The sequence below is a fragment of the Chionomys nivalis genome, chromosome 5, assembly GCF_950005125.1.
Source record: "Chionomys nivalis chromosome 5, mChiNiv1.1, whole genome shotgun sequence".
Lineage (NCBI taxonomy): Eukaryota > Metazoa > Chordata > Mammalia > Rodentia > Cricetidae > Chionomys > Chionomys nivalis.
In genome coordinates, this window is record NC_080090.1 from 79,794,972 (window position 1) to 79,814,374 (window position 19,403).

The 19,403-nt window shown below is 41.3% G+C and overlaps 1 protein-coding gene across 1 annotated transcript in view; it reads left to right on the top strand.

Annotated features, from left to right (window-relative positions):
- Positions 1–19,403, top strand: part of Crb1 (crumbs cell polarity complex component 1) — a 205,588-nt gene that overhangs the window by 164,483 nt on the left and 21,702 nt on the right. The window contains exons 9-11 of the mRNA XM_057769142.1: positions 1,144–2,050; positions 4,210–4,338; positions 7,609–7,735. Of these exons, the coding sequence (XP_057625125.1) occupies positions 1,144–2,050; positions 4,210–4,338; positions 7,609–7,735 (1,163 nt within the window). The remainder of the gene's footprint in view (positions 1–1,143; positions 2,051–4,209; positions 4,339–7,608; positions 7,736–19,403) is intronic.

Genomic DNA, 19,403 nt, shown 5'->3' on the forward strand with positions numbered 1-19,403 from the left:
CCAGGAGCAATTTCAGTGAAGGGACAGGGACAACAGTCGAGAAAACGGGAGATGAGAAAGTTGGAAGGCATATACAAAGTACTAAGTTTGTATGGTGACAGGAACGAAGAAATAAGAGGGCGGTCAGTGTAGCGGCGCTATGGGTCCTGTGGGTCCCTGTTTTAAATTTTCAGCAATCATAGCAGATTTTACTTTCATGGGAGAAAATGGCAAAAACGGAAGGGAAATGTTAGTACAGAGTTAAAATTTTGGGTGCACACAGAAAAATGACTAAAAGTAGCAAAAATGAACGGTACCCTACATGGGACTTGAAAGCCTGACCTCTGAAAGGAATATGGACAAGGTGTCCGTCGTAATGCTGAAAAGAGGGCTGGCCCGGACACGATTAATTAGGCTGACAGGATTGGTAGAAAGCTGAAGCACTTCTGTGTCTTCTTTTGCCTCAAGGGTGTGTATAGGAGACTATAAACAGACATAGGGCTAGATATTTTAAGAGCTAGAACAAACTGTGAATTAATCATGCTGTAGCAATTCTAATAGAGAAATGCAGTAAGATTTTCAGAAGTGCTGTCTTCAGTGTAATACATGGATACAAAGTGCTATTGTTTTCTACTTTCTTCCCCAACCACATGCAGTTACTTGGCTATAGGTAGCAAGTTGATATCTGGCCATGTAATTGGAGGGTTTTTTGTTTGGTTTTGCTTTGTTTTGCAGCATAACTCAATCCATCATTGTGACTGTTTCTGCTAACTGCATGTGGGTGAACTTAATCAGAAGTCAGGGTTTATTGTTAACTAACTAGTGTGTCACCAAAACTAAATTTGTGATGTCTGTGTGTTTAAACGAAAATGAAACAATAATTGACATTCCAGAAGATTTTAAATGAAAAAAGAATGGCACGAGTTGAGTTTTCGTATTCTCATTGGCGGGTTTGACACCCTAGCTTTATACTTTAATGACCAAACTACTCACCTTCAGTGAATCTGCAGTTCTTCTCTTGTAAAGCAATGACAGACAACATCTATAATGGGCACAATTAGATAGCAACGAGCACAACACCTAATGTGTCAGTCATACAGACATCCGCGATGTGAGGAGAAATACAAAGAATGAAGGTAACAGTTTCTCCTCTTCCCACTCTAGGTATTGCAAATGCTCTTTTCAGTGGCTTGGGACGAGAAATACTGTTCCAAAGCAACGGGAACATTTCCAGAGAACTCACCAACATCACATTTGGCTTCAGAACACGTGATACAAATGCAATGATATTGCATGCGGAAAAAGAGCCTGAGTTTCTTAACATTAGCATTCGAGACTCCAGATTATTATTTCAATTGCAGAGTGGCAACAGTTTTCACCTGCTACGTCTGAGGAGTGTGCAGGTGGTGAATGATGGCACATGGCACCAAGTGAAATTTTCCATGATCGACCCCCTGGCCCAGACCTCCCGATGGCAAATGGAGGTGGACAACCAAACACCTCATGTGACCAGTGCAATTGCTACCGGAAGCCTGAACTTTCTGAAGGACAGTACAGACATCTATGTGGGTGACCAAGCTATTAACAACACGGAAGGCCTGCAGGGCTGTCTGAGCACAATAGACATTGGAGGCATATATCTCTCTTACTTTGAAAATCTTCACGGTTTCATTAAAAAGCCTCAGGAAGAGCAGTTTCTCAAAGTCTCTACAAATGTGGTCCTTACCGGCTGCTTGCCATTAAATGCCTGCCACTCCAGCCCCTGTTTGCATGGAGGAAATTGCGAAGACAGCCACAGCTCCTATCAGTGCTCCTGTCTCTTGGGATGGTCAGGGACACACTGTGAAATCAGTGTAGATGAATGCTTTTCTAATCCCTGTATCCATGGCAACTGCTCTGATGGAGTTGCAGCCTACCACTGCAGGTGTGAGCCTGGCTACACTGGTGTGAACTGTGACGTGGACATGGACAATTGCGAGAGTCATCAGTGTGCAAACGGGGCCACGTGTGTCAGCGGAACTCATGGCTATTCTTGTCTCTGTCTTGGAAATTTTACAGGCAGATTTTGCAGGTGAGCACAAAGTCTATGCGGAGCTCAGTGTTTTGGGAGCTGTGCTCTGAATTTTCCTTGTCAGGCCAGAAATATCTCCCCTTTAAATGTCCACATGTGTTAAACAAGGCTGGCTTTGAGCACCTCTGTCACAATTTGATCATGTAAAAATGTGATTGTATTGTGAAATATTCTACAACTATGAATAGCAGATTTTTAACCAGATAGTAAACACAATGTTTATATTGTATAACTTAAGATTTATAATATAACTTAGTAAAGGAAATTTAGGGCTTACCACTAACACATAATCAGATGTTCTGTGGCCTTTACATAATGCTCAGTATGCCGCTGATAGCATATTCATTCAAATATTTAAATATTTGACCCATTTAAAAAGTCCCCCCTTTTTTCTCAAATTGCAATAGTAGTTGATTGCTCTCATGATCACTTCAATTTTATACTATGCAGAAATTAAAAAAATAAGTTTTTCCTTCTAAGTCACATTGCTTTGGTGTTATTGTTATTATACAACTTACACTGCCTTTCATTTATTAAATAATTGAGTCGTTGTCGGGAAGTGAGAGGGTTGTCATTAACCAATAATATATTCCAGGAGTTGGGTAAGAATAGCTGGAGTGCAGCAGCCTGTAGACATCACTTGAATTCAGAGGCATCACAGGCAGCCATGCCTATAAAAAGTTGTGTTATCTTCACGACACCTATTATTGTTCAGAGCTCTTGATGGCAAGGAACAGTGGGAAGCACTAAGTGCTTGGGTTATTCAATGGGTGCTGTTTTCTGTGAGTCAACAGATTCATTTGCCAATAAATAGCACACCTGGTTAAAAGCAAGAGAAATTTGAGATCAAAATTAGGACTCTTACACAGTGACCATGGATAAGAAAACAGGTATGCCCTCCTAACAAGTTCTCTGAATTTTTTTTCCTGTCTGATTCATCAAAGCCAAGTGTAAAGAATAAAGTTCTCAAGAGTCCCTTCTGATGAACTCTTCAGAAGCTGTTTATTAAGCTAAGGTGTGTATAAAACTGGAGGTTTGCATTGCTAATGACCTCTTTTTGAGCTATTGACATCCTTGACACTTTTGAAACGTCCTTATGATATTTTCTTTTTGAAGTAGAATTAATTAGCTCTTTTGAAAAGACACGCCCTCATGTCATCTTGCAGCTGGTTTCTCTGTGTTAGCTGCAGTACATGGCAGAACAAAAGTGAAGTTTCTTTCCATTTATTTCCCAGATAATTATTCTCTATCTGATTACACACACACACACACACGCACGCACGCACACATATGCATGCATGCACAGACACACATGCGCACACACAAACACATATGCACACACACATGCATATACACACACATCCACACACGCATGCACACATACGCACTCATGCATACACACACAAAACACACACACACACACACAAGACCAAAGGACCTGAGCAACACTCCTAAAATCTGTTTAAAAATCAGGTCTTTCAAGCCTAAGTAAGGATTTTTTGCTAGCAGTGTTTTCTTAGCTTTTAACAAGCTGTTCTTCCTTTTATGCGGATTCTTCAGCCCATTCAGCCTTGCTGCCGTACAAGGACTCACATGCTGAACTCACACGCAGTTACACTGAATACTATACACAAACCTCCTGGACAGCACTTGGCTTGCACTATGCAAAGCTATGAATTATGAGGGCGGGAGCAGGCAAGTCTTGGCAGGGCAACTGTAGTTCAGCTCTGAAAGCCAATGGAGACATCGCATGAGTGCTTGAGCACCGGCGTGTTCTCCTTGCTTCCCTGGCCTTTGTAGAGATGCAATTTTCCTGTGGCCTCCATTGATTTATTAGAAAAGCAGCTGCAGATCTAGCTATGTGAGCTGGCCCTAAATTTACTGCCACTCCAGGCCATAGATTTTATCTCCTGCAGGAACAGCGGTGGAGAACAGAAGATGGATGGCCATGTTGGTTGCAAAAGCCTCCAGCAGGGGCTTTTTGCTGGAGAACCTGGTGTTTGTACAATGCAGCAGCACGAGTGAGCATTTATTGTTCCTCCATTCTCGGGACTTAATTAGCCTAACACTGACTACATATATGAACTTTTCAAAAAAATTTTTTTCTTGAATGAAATGAATGAGATAAACAGCTGTAGCCATTCCTTTTATCTCTCTAGACAGAGCCGATTACCCTCAGCAGTCTGTGGGAACAAGGAGACAAATCTCACTTGCTACAACGGAGGCAACTGCACTCAGGTCCAGGAGGACTGGAAATGTGTGTGCCGGCCAGGTTTCACTGGAGAGGGGTGAGTCACACTAGAACTTCATGGGCAGGAGTTCTGGGCTAAAGAACAGTGGGATTGCCCAGAGTTCATTGGCTCCTCCAATTTTTCATTTCGGTTCCCACAGGAAAATCTATGTTGAAATATAGGTCCAGACAGAATTTAAGCAACAGAAAAGAAGAAAAATGACAGTATAGGTCAAAGTATAGAATATTTTACCAGCAGAGACTTCAAATAGGAAAATATGATTTTTAAATATATATAATGTTTTATTATTCTTTCCTATAAGTACTTTCTGGATTCCTAGAGTCCTCTCCTCCCCTGACTAACTCTAACATAAGATTTCAAAATATGGTTACTTTTAAGGTAAAATAAAACACACCTAAAAGATGCCTCGTATGATAAACTACACTCTAAAGTGTATGTGCCCCTTCCAGGGAACCATTCCTTCCACAGAGAATCCTTCAACTCTTCACTTAGGGTCCGCCATTGGAATCGGACTGTGACCAGCTTGGATGCAAGCCAAGTTGTGTATGCATTTGACTGGTTGGAGTGTGGGCAAGCACACACCTTTAATCCCAGCACTCAGGAGGCAGAGGCAGGTGGATCTCTGTGAGTTCAAGGCCACCCTGGTCTACAAGAGCTAGTTCCAGCTAGGGCTGTTACACCGAGAAAACCGGTCCCAAAAGACAAACAACAACAACACCAAAACAAAAACCAAAAATCAAACAACAACAAAAGATCTTCAAAAAGATATCCATCCCTCAGATTACAAACCAGGAGTCTATGGGCACAGGTATTATGTATGCAGGTAAAACATAGCCCCTAGTTTTTAAGACTAATCCATTTACCTTACAATATTATCCCCACTTCTTTGAGCTCTGTAAACAAGGTTTTATTGTTTTCATTGTGTGTGTGTCTGTGTGTGAGTGAAGGTGAGTGACAGATTGATTGATGCTGAAATAAATGTACGCAATGATGAAGTTGAGCTGCCATCCAAGCGTGGACTTCTCTTGGGAACGCTACCATGATTTCACGAGTAAGTGTTTGCTCAGCATAATTTAAACAAAATATAAAATGTGCTCCTCCATCTTCTGTAGACTAGAATAAGATACAACCAAGATCCATATATGTGTGAAAGGAAGTAGAGAAGTCACGTCCACTTTCCAGTCTGTCACGCTACGACCTCAGCTATTAAGTCAGCATTCGGTTGACCTCTGCTTCCACATCTTCAGCATATTATAAATAGATCTTTGTCCCAAATGCAGACAAGTCTTTCCTATACTTAAATGCTGGTTGCTTCCTGGCTTAATATTAGCCCCACTAGCAGCACCGTGAGTAGGGTTCATCCAATACCTTGAATTTCTTGCTGTTAATATTTCTATTTCCTCTGATACCTATCAATTTTCAAATTCATACTTGCCATTTAAATGATTAAGATGGGGAAAGGGTTGCTAATTTTCATTTCTTTCCTGGGAGGACTTTCATCCAACTAAACCTTACTGATGAAAAATGGTTTCAAACAGTGAATGTGTGTTTAATATATTCTGATTCCCCCAACAAATTGAGCACCATTAGTTAATTCAGGAGCACGTAACAACTTTTCTTTGACTTTCCATATATTAGTTATCATCTTCTTTGTTTGTTTTGCTTTTTTTTTCCTTTGGGGACGGGGTCTCATTTTAGCTCTGGTTTGTCTAGAACTTGCTACATAGAGCAGGCTCCTCTTAAACTTGCTATCATTCTTCTGCCTGTCTTCCCCCATTGTTGGGGTGAGGCGCTACATTCAGTATATTATTTTCTAATAATAGCTTCACTGGTGTTTGTCATGCATATGAAAGCATCAACTCTTTTGCTCAAAACAAAAATTAGTAAGGAAGCCGGGCGGTGGTGGCGCACGCCTTTAATCCCAGCACTTGCGAGGCAGAGGCAGGCGGATCTCTGTGAGTTCGAGGCCAGCCTGGTCTACAGAGCTAGTTCCAGGACAGGCTCCAAAACCACAGAGAAACCCTGTCTCGAAAAACCAAAAAAAAAAAAAAAAAAAAAGAAATTAGTAAGGAAATGAAAGGGTGGAAGAAAGAACTGGGAACATTCACATGGGTCCCCCAGGGCCTAGGGCAGCAAGACTTCCACACAGTCGTGGACACGAAGAAGCTATCCACCTGCTTAAGCCTCCAGCTTCAGTGTCATTTCATCGGGTCCAGATGATGGATGGTGTGAGCGCTGGCCACCCAGGACACAGAGTGCTTGGCAAGCTCCTGAGAGTTGTCAAGTCTGGCTGGGATCTAATCAGAGAAGCCTCTTCCAGCCCAGAAGCCAGGACCATAAAAGGCAAATAGGGTCTCAGCTATGCTCGGTATCCTGCTGGAGTAAGGAGCTGTTTTCCTTGGAATGAATTGCCGTTTCAGTCACACCAGGGATCTCACAGCTTCTCCACCTCCGCCCTTGCATTCGGGCCGGGTGAGGAGTCTCGGGCACACATGGAAGTTCTACTTTGGGGGAAGTGGAGATTACAAACAGTTTACAACATAAGCTGTTCCGCAGAGATTCTGGAGCTACGATTTCACTCGTTTCCTAAAGTAATACAAATGCCGTCACCACTGATCTACCCCCAGGCCGTAGCAGAGTGTTTGGCACAGGATAGGCAGAACTACCGAATCAGTTCATGGATATCCAAAGAAAGGACTTGTTTACTATATATAATAATATTCCAAAAACCCACAAGAACTGATTTGAAAATGTCAGTAGAAGGATGTGTTGTTTGATTTATTCAACCTGATTTGAACATTACAATATTACAATAATGAATACCAAGTATCAGCATATCACTCACACACACACACACACACACACACACACATTTACCCCACAAGTGTGTGTCGTTTTTGTGTCCGTGTGTCAGTTTAGAAAAAAATCAAAAGAGAACAATGTTCTTAGCAAAGGAGTCGGGCAGTGTCCCAGTACTCACGTACTTTAGCATGGACGCTAAAGCTGACAATTATAAGGTGGCAAACTCAGTAGCGCCCTTAAGGGGCAAACAGGGCTTCTAAATATTTGCAGGGATTTTTATTTGAATTAATTCAATGTGTGCACACATGTCTGTCCATCTTTGTCCACAAAATTCATAATATATTAATGGGTTCTTAAGGAATCTTTGAAAGTATCCGGTGTGTTTAATTGGGTAGATTTGGTGACCACTCCGTCATGCTAGGAAGAGAGACAAACCATTTGCTCCACCTTACAGCTCACTTATTCACCCAGCCCTGAGCTTCTGCTTCTCCATTCATTTTCAAGGTGTGAAGAGGACATCAATGAGTGTGCTTCTGCTCCCTGCCTCCACGGAGGCCTGTGCAGGGACTTGCTCAACAGATTCCAGTGCGTCTGTGACGTGGCCTTCGCGGGCGAGCGCTGCGAGCTGGACGTAAGCGGCCTTTCCTTTTATGTGTCCCTCTTACTGTGGCAAAACCTCTTTCAGCTTCTGTCCTACCTCATTCTGCGCATGAACGATGAGCCAGTCGTAGAGTGGGGTGCTCAGGAAAATTATTAGCGTGTACGCAAGCACCCCCGGGGGTTAAAACACTGACTCACAAGAAATGCCGTCTCAGTGTAGGTCTCCCAGAAATGAGGGACTAGAACCCATCTTGAGGATGAAACTACATTTAAGCCTTTTTTAAAGCACACCGCAGGCATTCTAGGTCTTTATAAAATATTTTCCTATTCTACTTTTGAAAATGAAAAGTGTGTTCTTAATATAGCCAGACATAATACCTCATTATCCAGTGTACTGAGTCCTAAAGCCCTGTATTCCTAAACACGTCCCTGTTGAATGGTTTTTATTGCAATTAGAAAACCTTCTCTCTACACTCCACTTTTGCGTGTCTCTATTTTCCTGGCTACAGTTTACCTCGTTCTAATTTGGTGTGTGCTCTTCCCTCTCATCGGTTATATGTAACATGAAAATTTGAAAATATCCATGGACATTTTTATAGTCATGTGGGTCTTTCTACAAAGCTATTCTAATGAACTGTGGACAGTTCTTTTCTACATGAAGAAGAGGGGAGGTTTTCTTCCCCAATAATGTAGGGGAAATGGTCACACTGTTCTTCATTAACATCTGGTCAGATAGACTTTTCTCTATTTCCTTCTCTTGAAATTCCCCCTTTCCGTTACAATTGAAAACTTTCTGTTAGCCGCTGATACATTTGTGGGGGTTTTGACTTTTCCATCATGTTTTCCCTGGTCAATTATTTATGCTAAGCATCTTTGGAGGAGCATCATTCCAAAGGAGATGTTATTAGTGCTTGTTGGGGGGGAACTACTGTGACCCAGTGAAGAAACTGATGACACCACTCAAATAGCAGTGGCCACAGGATGCCCTCCTGCCAATGTGCCTCGGTTTGAAAGCATTCGGGGGACTTTTCCTCTTGATACTATCAGTGTTCACTGAGTTGTGGATGATTGCTTTAAGGAAGTCCTTTGGCTGTGGAAATACCAAGGTGAATCTTAATGCACCGGAAAATAACAAGATAATGTCCTCTGAAAGTAAAGAAACTACGTTCTGGTTCCATTGCTCACTAGCTGTAAGGGAGCGGCCCTCACCCTGTGGCAATCATCTCAAACTAGGAGAAATGTTGAGGTCTTTCATCCATTCTCATCATTTTCCTCATGGCGAAGTCTCTGTGTCCGTAACTCTGCTTCAGACAGGTCCCTGCAAAGTGAGATTTTGTGACCAGGAAGTTAGGCAAACTTTTCCAAAAAGCATTTGCATTCCTAAGTATCCGCAATAAGTATTCAGTAGATTATAATCAGAGACCTTATGTAGAGTTCATGTTCACTCCCCTACACATATCTTCAACTGTGTGCTTACAGACTGTTTGGAATGTGATCTCTTCCTTAGAGAATATAGGTAAGGAGTATTTATCCACAATGTCTTTCTCTGTACAGTTCCAATGCTTCTGTTGTCATTGTGATTGTCAATTGTTCTATTTTCTAACTGTCTTATCATTTGATAGCTTTTTACTAAATTATCGCTATTATCCTTATTTCTCTGTAGCTCACTATGTTTGTGTGACTCATGATTTTCACACATTTTCACAGAAAAATAAAGTCATTTCTTCTGCATGTTCTATTTGTGATTTCTGGTGGCACATGTCTTTGTTGGCTTGGACTGTGGGTTACACAGTTAGAGATCCACAAGCAGACACACTCACACAGGCACACAGACACTCAAACAGAGACACGCACAGACATATGCACAAACACAGACACACAGAGACGCGTACACAGAGACACACCAGGAACACATACCAATACTCATCTCTTTACTACTCTTCCCACATACATTGTCATTGCAAGGAAACACCATGATACCAAGGGCCAGGTTCCATGGACTCTCCCTATCAGCAAGGGATTCTAGAACACAGTACAACCTCACCGGTTCTTACAGTTGACTCACATTGTTTTGTTTTTAATTTTTATTCTTTTTTAATTAAAATTTCCACCTGCTCCCCGTTTCCCATTTCCCTCCCCTCCTCCCAAATATTGCCCCCTCCCCCCACTCCCCTCCCCCTATCCCCACTCCTCTTCTCCTCCCCCCACACCATTCCCCCTCCCTCTTGATACTGAAGAGCAGTTCAAATTCCCTGCCCTGCGGGAAGACGAAGGTCTTCTATCTACATCCAGGAAGGTGAGCGTCTAAACAGGCTAAGCTCCCACAAAGCCAGTTCATGTATTAGGATCAAAACCTAGTGTCATTGTCCTTGGCTTCTCATCAGCCTTCCTTGTCCGCCATGCTCAGAGAGTCCAGTTTCAACCCATGCTTATTCAGTCCCAGACCAGCTGGCCTTGGTGGGCTCCCAATAAATCAGTTCCACTGTCCCAGTGGGTGGGTGCACCCCTCGTGGTCCTGATTTCCTTGCTCATGTTCTCCCTCCTTCTGCTCCTCATTTGAACCTTAAGAGCTCAGACTGTTGCTCCAAATTGAGTCTCTGTCTCTACCTCGATCCATGTCTCTACCTTGATCCATCGCCAGATGAAGGTTCTAAGGTGATATGTAAGACATTCATCAGTATAGGATAGGGTCATTTCAGGTTCCCTCTCCTCAGTTGCCCAAGGTACCAGCTGGGGACATCTCCCTGGACACCTGCGAACCCCTCTAGAGTCAAGTCTCTTGCCAACCCTAAGATGGCTCCCTTAGTTAGGATATATACTTCGCTGCTCCGGTATCCACCCTTCCTATATCCCAACCAGCCCAATCCCCCAAGCTCCTCCCATCCTCCCCTTCTCACGTTTCTCATCCCATTTCCCCTTTGCCCCACTCACATTGTTTCTGACTACAACCTCACTGGTTCTTACAGTTGACTTACATAAGCTGGTCTTAGTTTTACCTGGTCATAAGGAAGGATCATCTCACCTAAGGAACAAAAATTCAGACATTTGGTTATTCACATATTCACACATGTTCTTGTGGATCATATTTCCATGACAGATTGCATTTGCTTGAATAGAAACTCATTTCATTTTTCTGATGTTTCATCTTTAACATGTACCCCCACTGGACTGTGATGGGTTTTGACCGTCTTCCTCCTTTGTGAATGTACAAATGGGTAGTGGACTTAACTACCTCTGTCCAATGAAGAAAAGAGAAGTAGAAAAACAGGAATTTAGAGAAATGTCATGTTTTGATTGTAAAGAGAAAAATAAATTCAAGTAGTTTTGGTTCAGAAATCTGGGTCAGGACTGTGAAAAGCCATTTTTAACTACGTCATTTTTTCTCAACTACACTTTTTCAATACTGCATCAATAAAAGTCTTTTCCATTCCAAATTGTTCACTAAATTTTGTTGGAAAATCACTGACATAGAAGTCATTTTATTTTTTTTATTAATTTCTTTATTTATTAAAGATTTCTGTCTCTTCCCCACCACCGCCTCCCATATCCCTCCCCATCCCCCAATCAACTCCCCCTCTCTCATCAGCCCTAAAAGCAGTCAGGGTTCCCTGCCCTGTGGGGAGTCCAAGGACCTCCCACCTCCTTCCAGGTCTATTAAGGTGAACATCCAAACAGCCTAGGCTCCCACAAAGCCAGTATGTGCAGAAGGATCAAAATCCAGTGCCATTGTTCTTGACTTCTCAGCAGACCTCAATGTCCGCTATGTTCAGTGAGTCCGGTATTATCCCATACTTTTTCAGACCCAGTCCAGCTGGCCTTGGTGAGTTCCCGAAAGAACATCCCCATTGTCTCAGTATGTGGGTGCACCCCTCATGGCCCTGAGTTCCTTGCTCGTGCTCTCTCTCCTTCTGCTCCTGGTTTGGACCTTGGGGTTGTAGTCTGGTGTTCTAATGTGGGACTCTGTCTCTGTCTCCTTTCATCGCCTGATGAAGATTAATATCCAGGAGGATGTCTATATGTTTTTCTTTGGGTTCACCTTCTTATTTAGAGAAGTCATTTTAATACTTCAAAATTAAAGCTCTTCTGGAAGTAGTACTACATACAATTTGAATTTAATAATTTACAGAGGAATTCTGTTTCAACTGATAATGTCAATTCTAATACATATTGTTTTATTGCACTTTATAACCTTTTTACCCACTCAATAAATGATTTTGAATATTTATGATATGGTAATCCTTGGCAAATCTGGGTAAACAACCATGAATTAGACATGATGTTTGCCCGAATATAGCCAAAAGGAACAGAAAGTAGGGAAGGTGGATAAATCAAGAAGGGCAATTCTTCAGCCAGTGTAGCAGTGGAAGTGGGTGTCTATGTGAGGCCTGTGCAGTAAGGGATTGTGTTCAAAATTAAAGCTGGTTGTAGAAGATCAACAAGGCAAGCTTGACAAAGATTATAGTGATATTTGAAGTAGGAACCTGGTAGGAAAGGAAAGATGGGGCAGACAACAATATGCCAGGTAGGCAGGGCTGGGAAGGTTGGACAGCATGGCTGGAAAACAGAGGAAAAACATAGGAAGACTAAGCTGTGGAAGGAAGTGGGAGTGTGCTTAGAAGTCATGGAAAAACAATGGCTTTTCATCCTAAGGTTTTTGTGGAGTCTTTGAAATGCTTCAATCAGAAAAGCGACAATTATGTTTACATTCTCAACTGTCCCTTGAGCTTCTAAATAGAAATGGATCAAAGGACAGACAAGAGTTCACTAATAAATACACAATGAAGAGGCTACCATAGTAACATGGACACAGGAAGGAGATTTTTGAATTAGCAAGTGTGGTACCAAATGCAGAGAAGAGTCTCCAAAAACAAAGTCTGAAGCCATCTGACCTAATGATTGCTGGTGACAAAGTGAAGTTCTGCAGGGGTGGTTAGTTCAGTATGGTGAAAGCCATTTTGAAGATTAATGCACTGAATAAATAAATGGCTTTAAAGTTTTGGCAGACAACTACAATATAATTAATTGTATGTATCACCATTTCAGGCTTGATTGAATCTGAGCTTAATATCTACACTTGAGATTAATACTGTAGGTATATTGAATTTTGTGGTTCCCTGGACACCTGTGCACAAGCCATGTGTGGTATTTGTTGTTCCGCAGTGGTACTACCTTAAACTAAAAGCAGCTCAACCTCGTCACCTGGATCCAATGCTTAGGGTCTCATCATCTGAGTGAACTTTATCATATTCCATGGGTTAGAAGTCTGGCAGCTCTCATCTACACACAGAGGGAATGGACTGGAGAAGCTATACAAGGAGGTGGAGCACTGGGTCCACCTCAAGAGTTTATCTGCCACGCCCTCACTCATCACTGGTCTCTTCACTAAAACATTTTTCTGTGCACATTGATAACCCATTTGTAAAGAAATCATTGGGAAAAAAATTAAAAAAAAAAAAAAGAAATCATTGGTGGTTTCCTATAGTCCATTACCATTGTAGTTTGTAAACATTTTGGTTTCTTAAAAACCAATCTTTTCTTTTGTAAAGGTTGTAATTACTATTTTTTATTTTATCTTCATTATGAACCTGTGTATTAGTCCCTCTACAGGCTCTTCTAACATGACAAGCATGTGTGGTGCTCATCCTCTCATTTCTGTTGCTGCTGAACATTCCCCACATCAGATCTTTTCTTCCTGTGATTTATAATCATTGTTGGTGGACACAGCTTATGAGGGTTCCTTTCACCCCTGTGCTGGAGTAAACCTTTGTACAGCAAGTACACAAATGTCTTGGTTTGGACCTTTGGCCAAGGAGCTTGCGTTTCATCACTCTCATCTGGCCTACGTTTATATTTTCAGAGTGGATAATCTCACAGCACAGGGGCCATGAACTTGGTCTCCATAACTGAGTTTGGTGGGGACTCTTCATGGATTATTCTCCAGCTACCTCTCTACCCTCAGTTCTTCAGCTTCCTGGCATTTGAATGGCTCTCTCACTTTAGACTCCTAGTTCCTTCTCTTTCTTTCTCTGGAAAATTCCTACCTTCTCTGAAATCCAGGGTCTAAGAGAACTCCTCTAGGCCTCTGCCTCAGCAGGTTACTGTATTCTCTCTTCTTTTTACTTCTTTTTATTGACTATGATTGGATCATCTAAGCATATACCCCCCCCCCAAGCAACATTCAACACTAAATTTCTCTAGGTCAAAAACCACCTAACACATCTGACATGATGATAAGAGAATTATCACTTTACAATAATACAAGGATCTTGAGAAGTAATATCATTTTATTTTCTCGATAGTTGGGTGTTTAATGTAGATAAGTGCCTTTTCTTGGATAAAGCTTGCCGTGATATTGTAGCAAGTGAAAACATGTGAAATCTTTGAGAATGTAAGTGAGGAGCTATTTTCAGAGGCTTAACAATGTCACCAGGGTGATAACTTTGTCAGCTTGTGCTTGTTTATTCTTTAGTTGTACATTATAATAGCTGCCTCAAATCTTAGCTGTTTCCTGCACCTCGGCTGTTCCTCCAGTAAGCACAGGATGAAGGGAAGCACAAACACCTGTTGCAGAATATTAATTTACACTGTGAAAGTGTGTCTTTGCCAAGGTGCCTTCTGATTGGTTTAATAAAGAACTGAATGGCCAATAGTGAGGCAGGAAGTGATTAGGCAGGACTTCCAGGAACAGAGAGGACTCTGGGAAGCAGAAAGGCAGAAACACTAACAAGATACAGAGGAAGTGAGACATACAGAATGAAAGGTTAAAAGCCACATTTAAAAATCTACATTATTAGAATCAGGTTAATTTAAGTTTTAAGAGCTAGTGGGACAAGCCTAAAGCTGAGCTTTCATAATTAATAATCAGTCTCTGTGTTGGTATTTGGAGATTGGTAATCTACAGATAGTCTTACAAGAAAGCTTGTTACAAACACCACTTCACAGCTCCCAGCGGTTACCATTGAAGTGTGAATAGTAAGTTTGTTGTACATCAAAACAGGGAAAAGAAATAATACATAGGGGCATCATTTATAGGAAGATTTCAAATCAGTGTAAGCAAAAATGAGCCAACATTAGAACTCTTCAGCAATGTTCCAAATTGAATTGCACCAAAGTGAACACCCACTCTAGAAACTTCCAAATAGAATGTGAGTAACAGTGCCAGGGGTCTTGCTGAGAAAACTGTGCCCTGACTGGGAGGAGCTGCATAGACGTGGCAGGTTTATGAGCGCTGACCATTAACCAATTCAACATCATTAATGTGGCTACACCTCAAAAATCTGTTAAGGTTGTGTTGTGTGTTACTTACAATAGCAGAATCATGGGGTTGAATGAAAACAGAAATTTTTGCTCAACTAAAACTTGAGGGAATGTATGGATTGCCAGGCCAAATAGCTGACCTAAATCACCTGGCACTTAAGAAAAAAGGTAGGATTGGGAAAGATACATTTGTGATCATTAACACACTGGATCATGCAATAGTGAGGAAATGTTTGACAATGCAGAATCTTCTTAAGAATGTATTTTTAGGTGCACTGATTTATTGTGTTGCTTTCTTTGAAATCAAAACCCTTCAGCTCTGTGCCATTTAGACCTCCAAAAAACCTTTATTCAGAGAAAAACCAGCTAAGCTTCATACGCACACAGGAGGTCTGCATTGCCCCACAATCGATAATTTTCACGTGGGAATGGTAGAGCAGAGCATGGGGCCAGGAGAGTTTGTTTGGATGTTCTTTCTCTTTTTCTTTCTTAAGTCATTTGGTAAAATAATGCTGGTAGAAAGATAATTCATTGTAAATTGCAGGAGAGTTCCTGTTGGAAGATTAAGTTAATGCTCATTCAACCTTTATTGAAATACATATCATTTTATAAATATATTACAGGATCATTTTATAAGGCTCAGTCCACTATATAATATGCGTCTGATATCTGCCAAGATGCTGCTTCTCCTAGGTTTTGAGTTATTATTGTAAAACAATGTATTAAAGAATTTAAAGGGATTTTAGAAACCATAAAATCTAATTCTTTTTTATGTAAAAGAGCAAAAATCTAATTATGAAGAGGGAGTGCCTGAATTAAGTTATAAAATATTAAATTTCAGGGCTCAGAGATAGCACAGTAGTAAAAAAAAAAAACTTGTTCCACTTTCAGAAGGCAGTTCAGCCCTGTCACCTATCCATGGTGGCTCACAGCTGTAACTATAGCTCCAAGGAAGCTGATGCTTCTTTGTGGCTTCTACCAGCATCCCCACACGTGAGCATATACGTGTGAGTACACACACACACACACACACACACAAACACACAAAATCTTTAAAATAACAGGTCTCCCAACCCGCCATTCAGTACTCTTTCCTTCCATACACTGACATAGTAAATCATTCCTCCACCTTTCAGGCAGGTTGCAAATGAGGTTCTCCCAGTAGCCTAGAACACTGCATCACCTCTAGAGATGAAACTAATTTTAAAGAATAAAAATAAAGTCCAGTCAACACTGGACTGAAAACATAGTCATTCTAAGGATGTTAAAACATCTTGAAGGCAGATACCATGAAAATATCAGTCATCATTATTTAATGTTTTTGGATGTCAATTTTAAATTATATTTATGTACAGAAACATTTTTTTTTAACATTTAACCCACTTTTGTAGCAAGTTCTTTGACCTTTGCCTTTTCCAACTTGGCAATGCAAGCCACAGATTTAGGATCCAGAATTCTGCCTTCCCAGTGGGGGTGGATCTCATCGTATCTGTGTTATTGGTCCTGATAGTTCCCACCAGCTTGTCTTCTGAGTAAACCTGTGGGAAGGCAACCATGGTGCACGTCTTACTGCAGACCAGTCCCTCCAATCTGGTCTTTCCCCTGATGATACAGTAGGGCACCCCTCCTTGTGACACAGGGCAGGCAGGACACGGCAGCTCAGTGGGGTCTGCATTGTGGATGACCACCACCATCTGAGCCTTCTGGTTTCCCACCAAAAACGGTGACTGTATTGACCTCTGCCCAGAGGACAGGTGGTCTCTTGGTGGGGACAACCCCTTTGCCATCAGTTTTTTTTTTTTTTTTTTCTCAGCTTGGACCAGCAGCTTCTCCTTTTTCTTCTGTTTTGTCACTGGAGTATAATTGTGAATGAGATTAAGCACTGGATAGCTGTTCTGGTCCAGGGTCTGGGTTAACTGATTAACGGCAGGAGGTACTTTGAACAGCTTCTGGAGGATGGCCCTTTGCCAATTGTTGGCTGGTGTAACGGTCATCTGATGAAGTGAGTGGAGTCTCTTTAGGGCTGGATGTCCTGTCCAATACTGAAGTTGTTAGACCTTTTCTCAAACAGAGGAGTCACCAACATTTTGGCCTCTGGATTCTTCATGACAGCAGGCCTTGAGCCACCTTCTTACCCTGGCCCTTATTTCCTCTGGTCATCTTGTTTGGCTGTAGGAGAAAGCTCATTTTTTTTTTTAATTTTAAGATCCTAGAAAGAAAAAAATAAATAAATAAAGCTAAATCCAGCTTGATGTTATAAGAGAAAGGTTAAGAGACACGAGAGATACAGGAAACCTGCATCTCATTCCTTTAATAACCGTTATGAGATGCATGTTATAATATCCATCCGCGAGGACAATGAGATTTAGAAGGGTGAAGATTCTGGTTTGAGGTCACACAGCAAGCAGATATCAGAGCAAGGTTTAGCATCTGGGAATGATTGGAAGTAGGCACACAGGGCCCTAGTATGCACCATTACCTGCAGTATGGGGTATTGAACCTAAGGCCCCCACACCTGTGAAGCAAGTACTCACACACTAGGATATATCCTATAGTCTCTTTTCAGTTTTGATTGGTTTTGAAAGAGGGTCTCACTAAAGTTCCCAGATGAGCCTTGAATTCATTCTGTAGCTCAGACAAACCTTGAACGTACAAGCCTCCTGCCATTCAGGTTGCAATCCTCCTGACCCTTAAGCATCTGGGATCGTAGACCTAAACTACCAGCCTGGCTTTGCTACCCAGCCCCATAGACTGATTTCTAGGTAAGTTACTCCTCTATCCTTCTTTATTTGCCATTTATTTGTATGAAATAAATGAAGCATAAAATAGGAAAGCATCCTTAGCTGACAACTTTCACATTTGGAATTTAGCAAGGCGTAAACAGGGTTTGGAGAGAGCCGTTTCTGAAAGCGTCCCTCTTTCCTTTACTAAAACATGCTGTGAAAATGTGGAAATGGGAGAGATTTACTGCAATTGGGAATAATCCATATATTCAACTCCCATAAACTGTTTTAACCTAAGAAAGATTGAATTGATAGCCCAGAAAATTTCCTCATACTGTAATTTTGAGGGTGATTTTCATCCTTATTTTAAATGAACAAATGGAAATACAAAGGGGTTGCATTTATTACTCAAGTTTGTGTAGTTGGGGAGCATTGTTCCTGGAGTTGAATCAAGCTTTTCATGCTCCAGAAAGAGGTGTGATCTCTGAAGTAAGACTCAGGAAGGGACCATAGTGTGGTGAGCATGGGTTTCCTTGATATTGTCAACCAGACTGGGTGGCAATGCTCACTCCTTTTCAGTTCAGCCCAAAAACTTTGTTCCTGTAGTATTAGTTGCCTAATTTCCAAAACATACAAGGAAAAACTATATAGAAGAGAGGGTCAAGAGAAACAAAATAGAAGCAGCTAGAGGAATGAACAGACACATAATGAGAGAGCCCACCTTTATCCTGCCTGTGTAAACAGCAGAGCATACTTAGAAGCTAATTGATGGGTCAATCAAAGGAAACTTTTGAAGGCCCAGGATCTGAGGAGGTGGGCATTCATTGATACCCAGTAAGTATAGCAAGAGGTGGGAAAATCTCCTTCACACAGTAAAAAAATAAGCTTACAGAAGATATTAATTCAAGAGAATGAAGCAGAAAATAAAAATAAATACAACAAGGACTTGGGATAATTTATGAATGACAGAATCATAAATCGTTTTTGAGAGGATAGGCTTGCGCTTAATTGCAAAGGCTGATGTCAAGGACAATGCCAACTGGCCCACATCCTCAGGCTCTTCCTGCAAACAGAGCCCTGGCTAGTGGCACAGCAGTCTCAGGCTGTTTGGCAAAGTCTTGTGATCTGAATTTGACCTGCAGAAAGAAACACACAGAATGACATTCTCTTCAAATTATAATTTAAAAAAGCACTGTCGCTTATCAAAGAGTTTTCACTAATTAGTATTCAGGAACAAGTAAATATAGCACTATATATTTGTCCAGAGAAGATAAATGGCCAGCAGGTATATGACAAGATGCTTAGCATCAGTAATCATAAGAGGAGTGTAAATCAATACCACAGTGAGAGATCACCTCAGACATGTTAAGATGACTTTTACTAACCAAATAAAAGATGATGATAACTAGTTGGGGTGGAGAGAAACTGGAGCCGTTGTTCAGTGCTATGAAGGTAAAACAGTCCAACAATCACAAAACATTAAGAGCATAATTATCATTATTTATAAATTAAATTATTAAAGGAATGCTTCCCTACAATTTATCCTTTATCCCACCAACATTTTCCTTCATAATTTCATGCAATTTTCAGCGAGCATACTGCGTATAAACAGTCTGCTCCCAGGTGAAAGACATTCTGCCAGAGCATGGGTAGTCAGTCTTGCGGGGCCTGCATCTTTTAAGAAAACCCACTCTTCTTTCCTCAAAGAGCCATCACTTG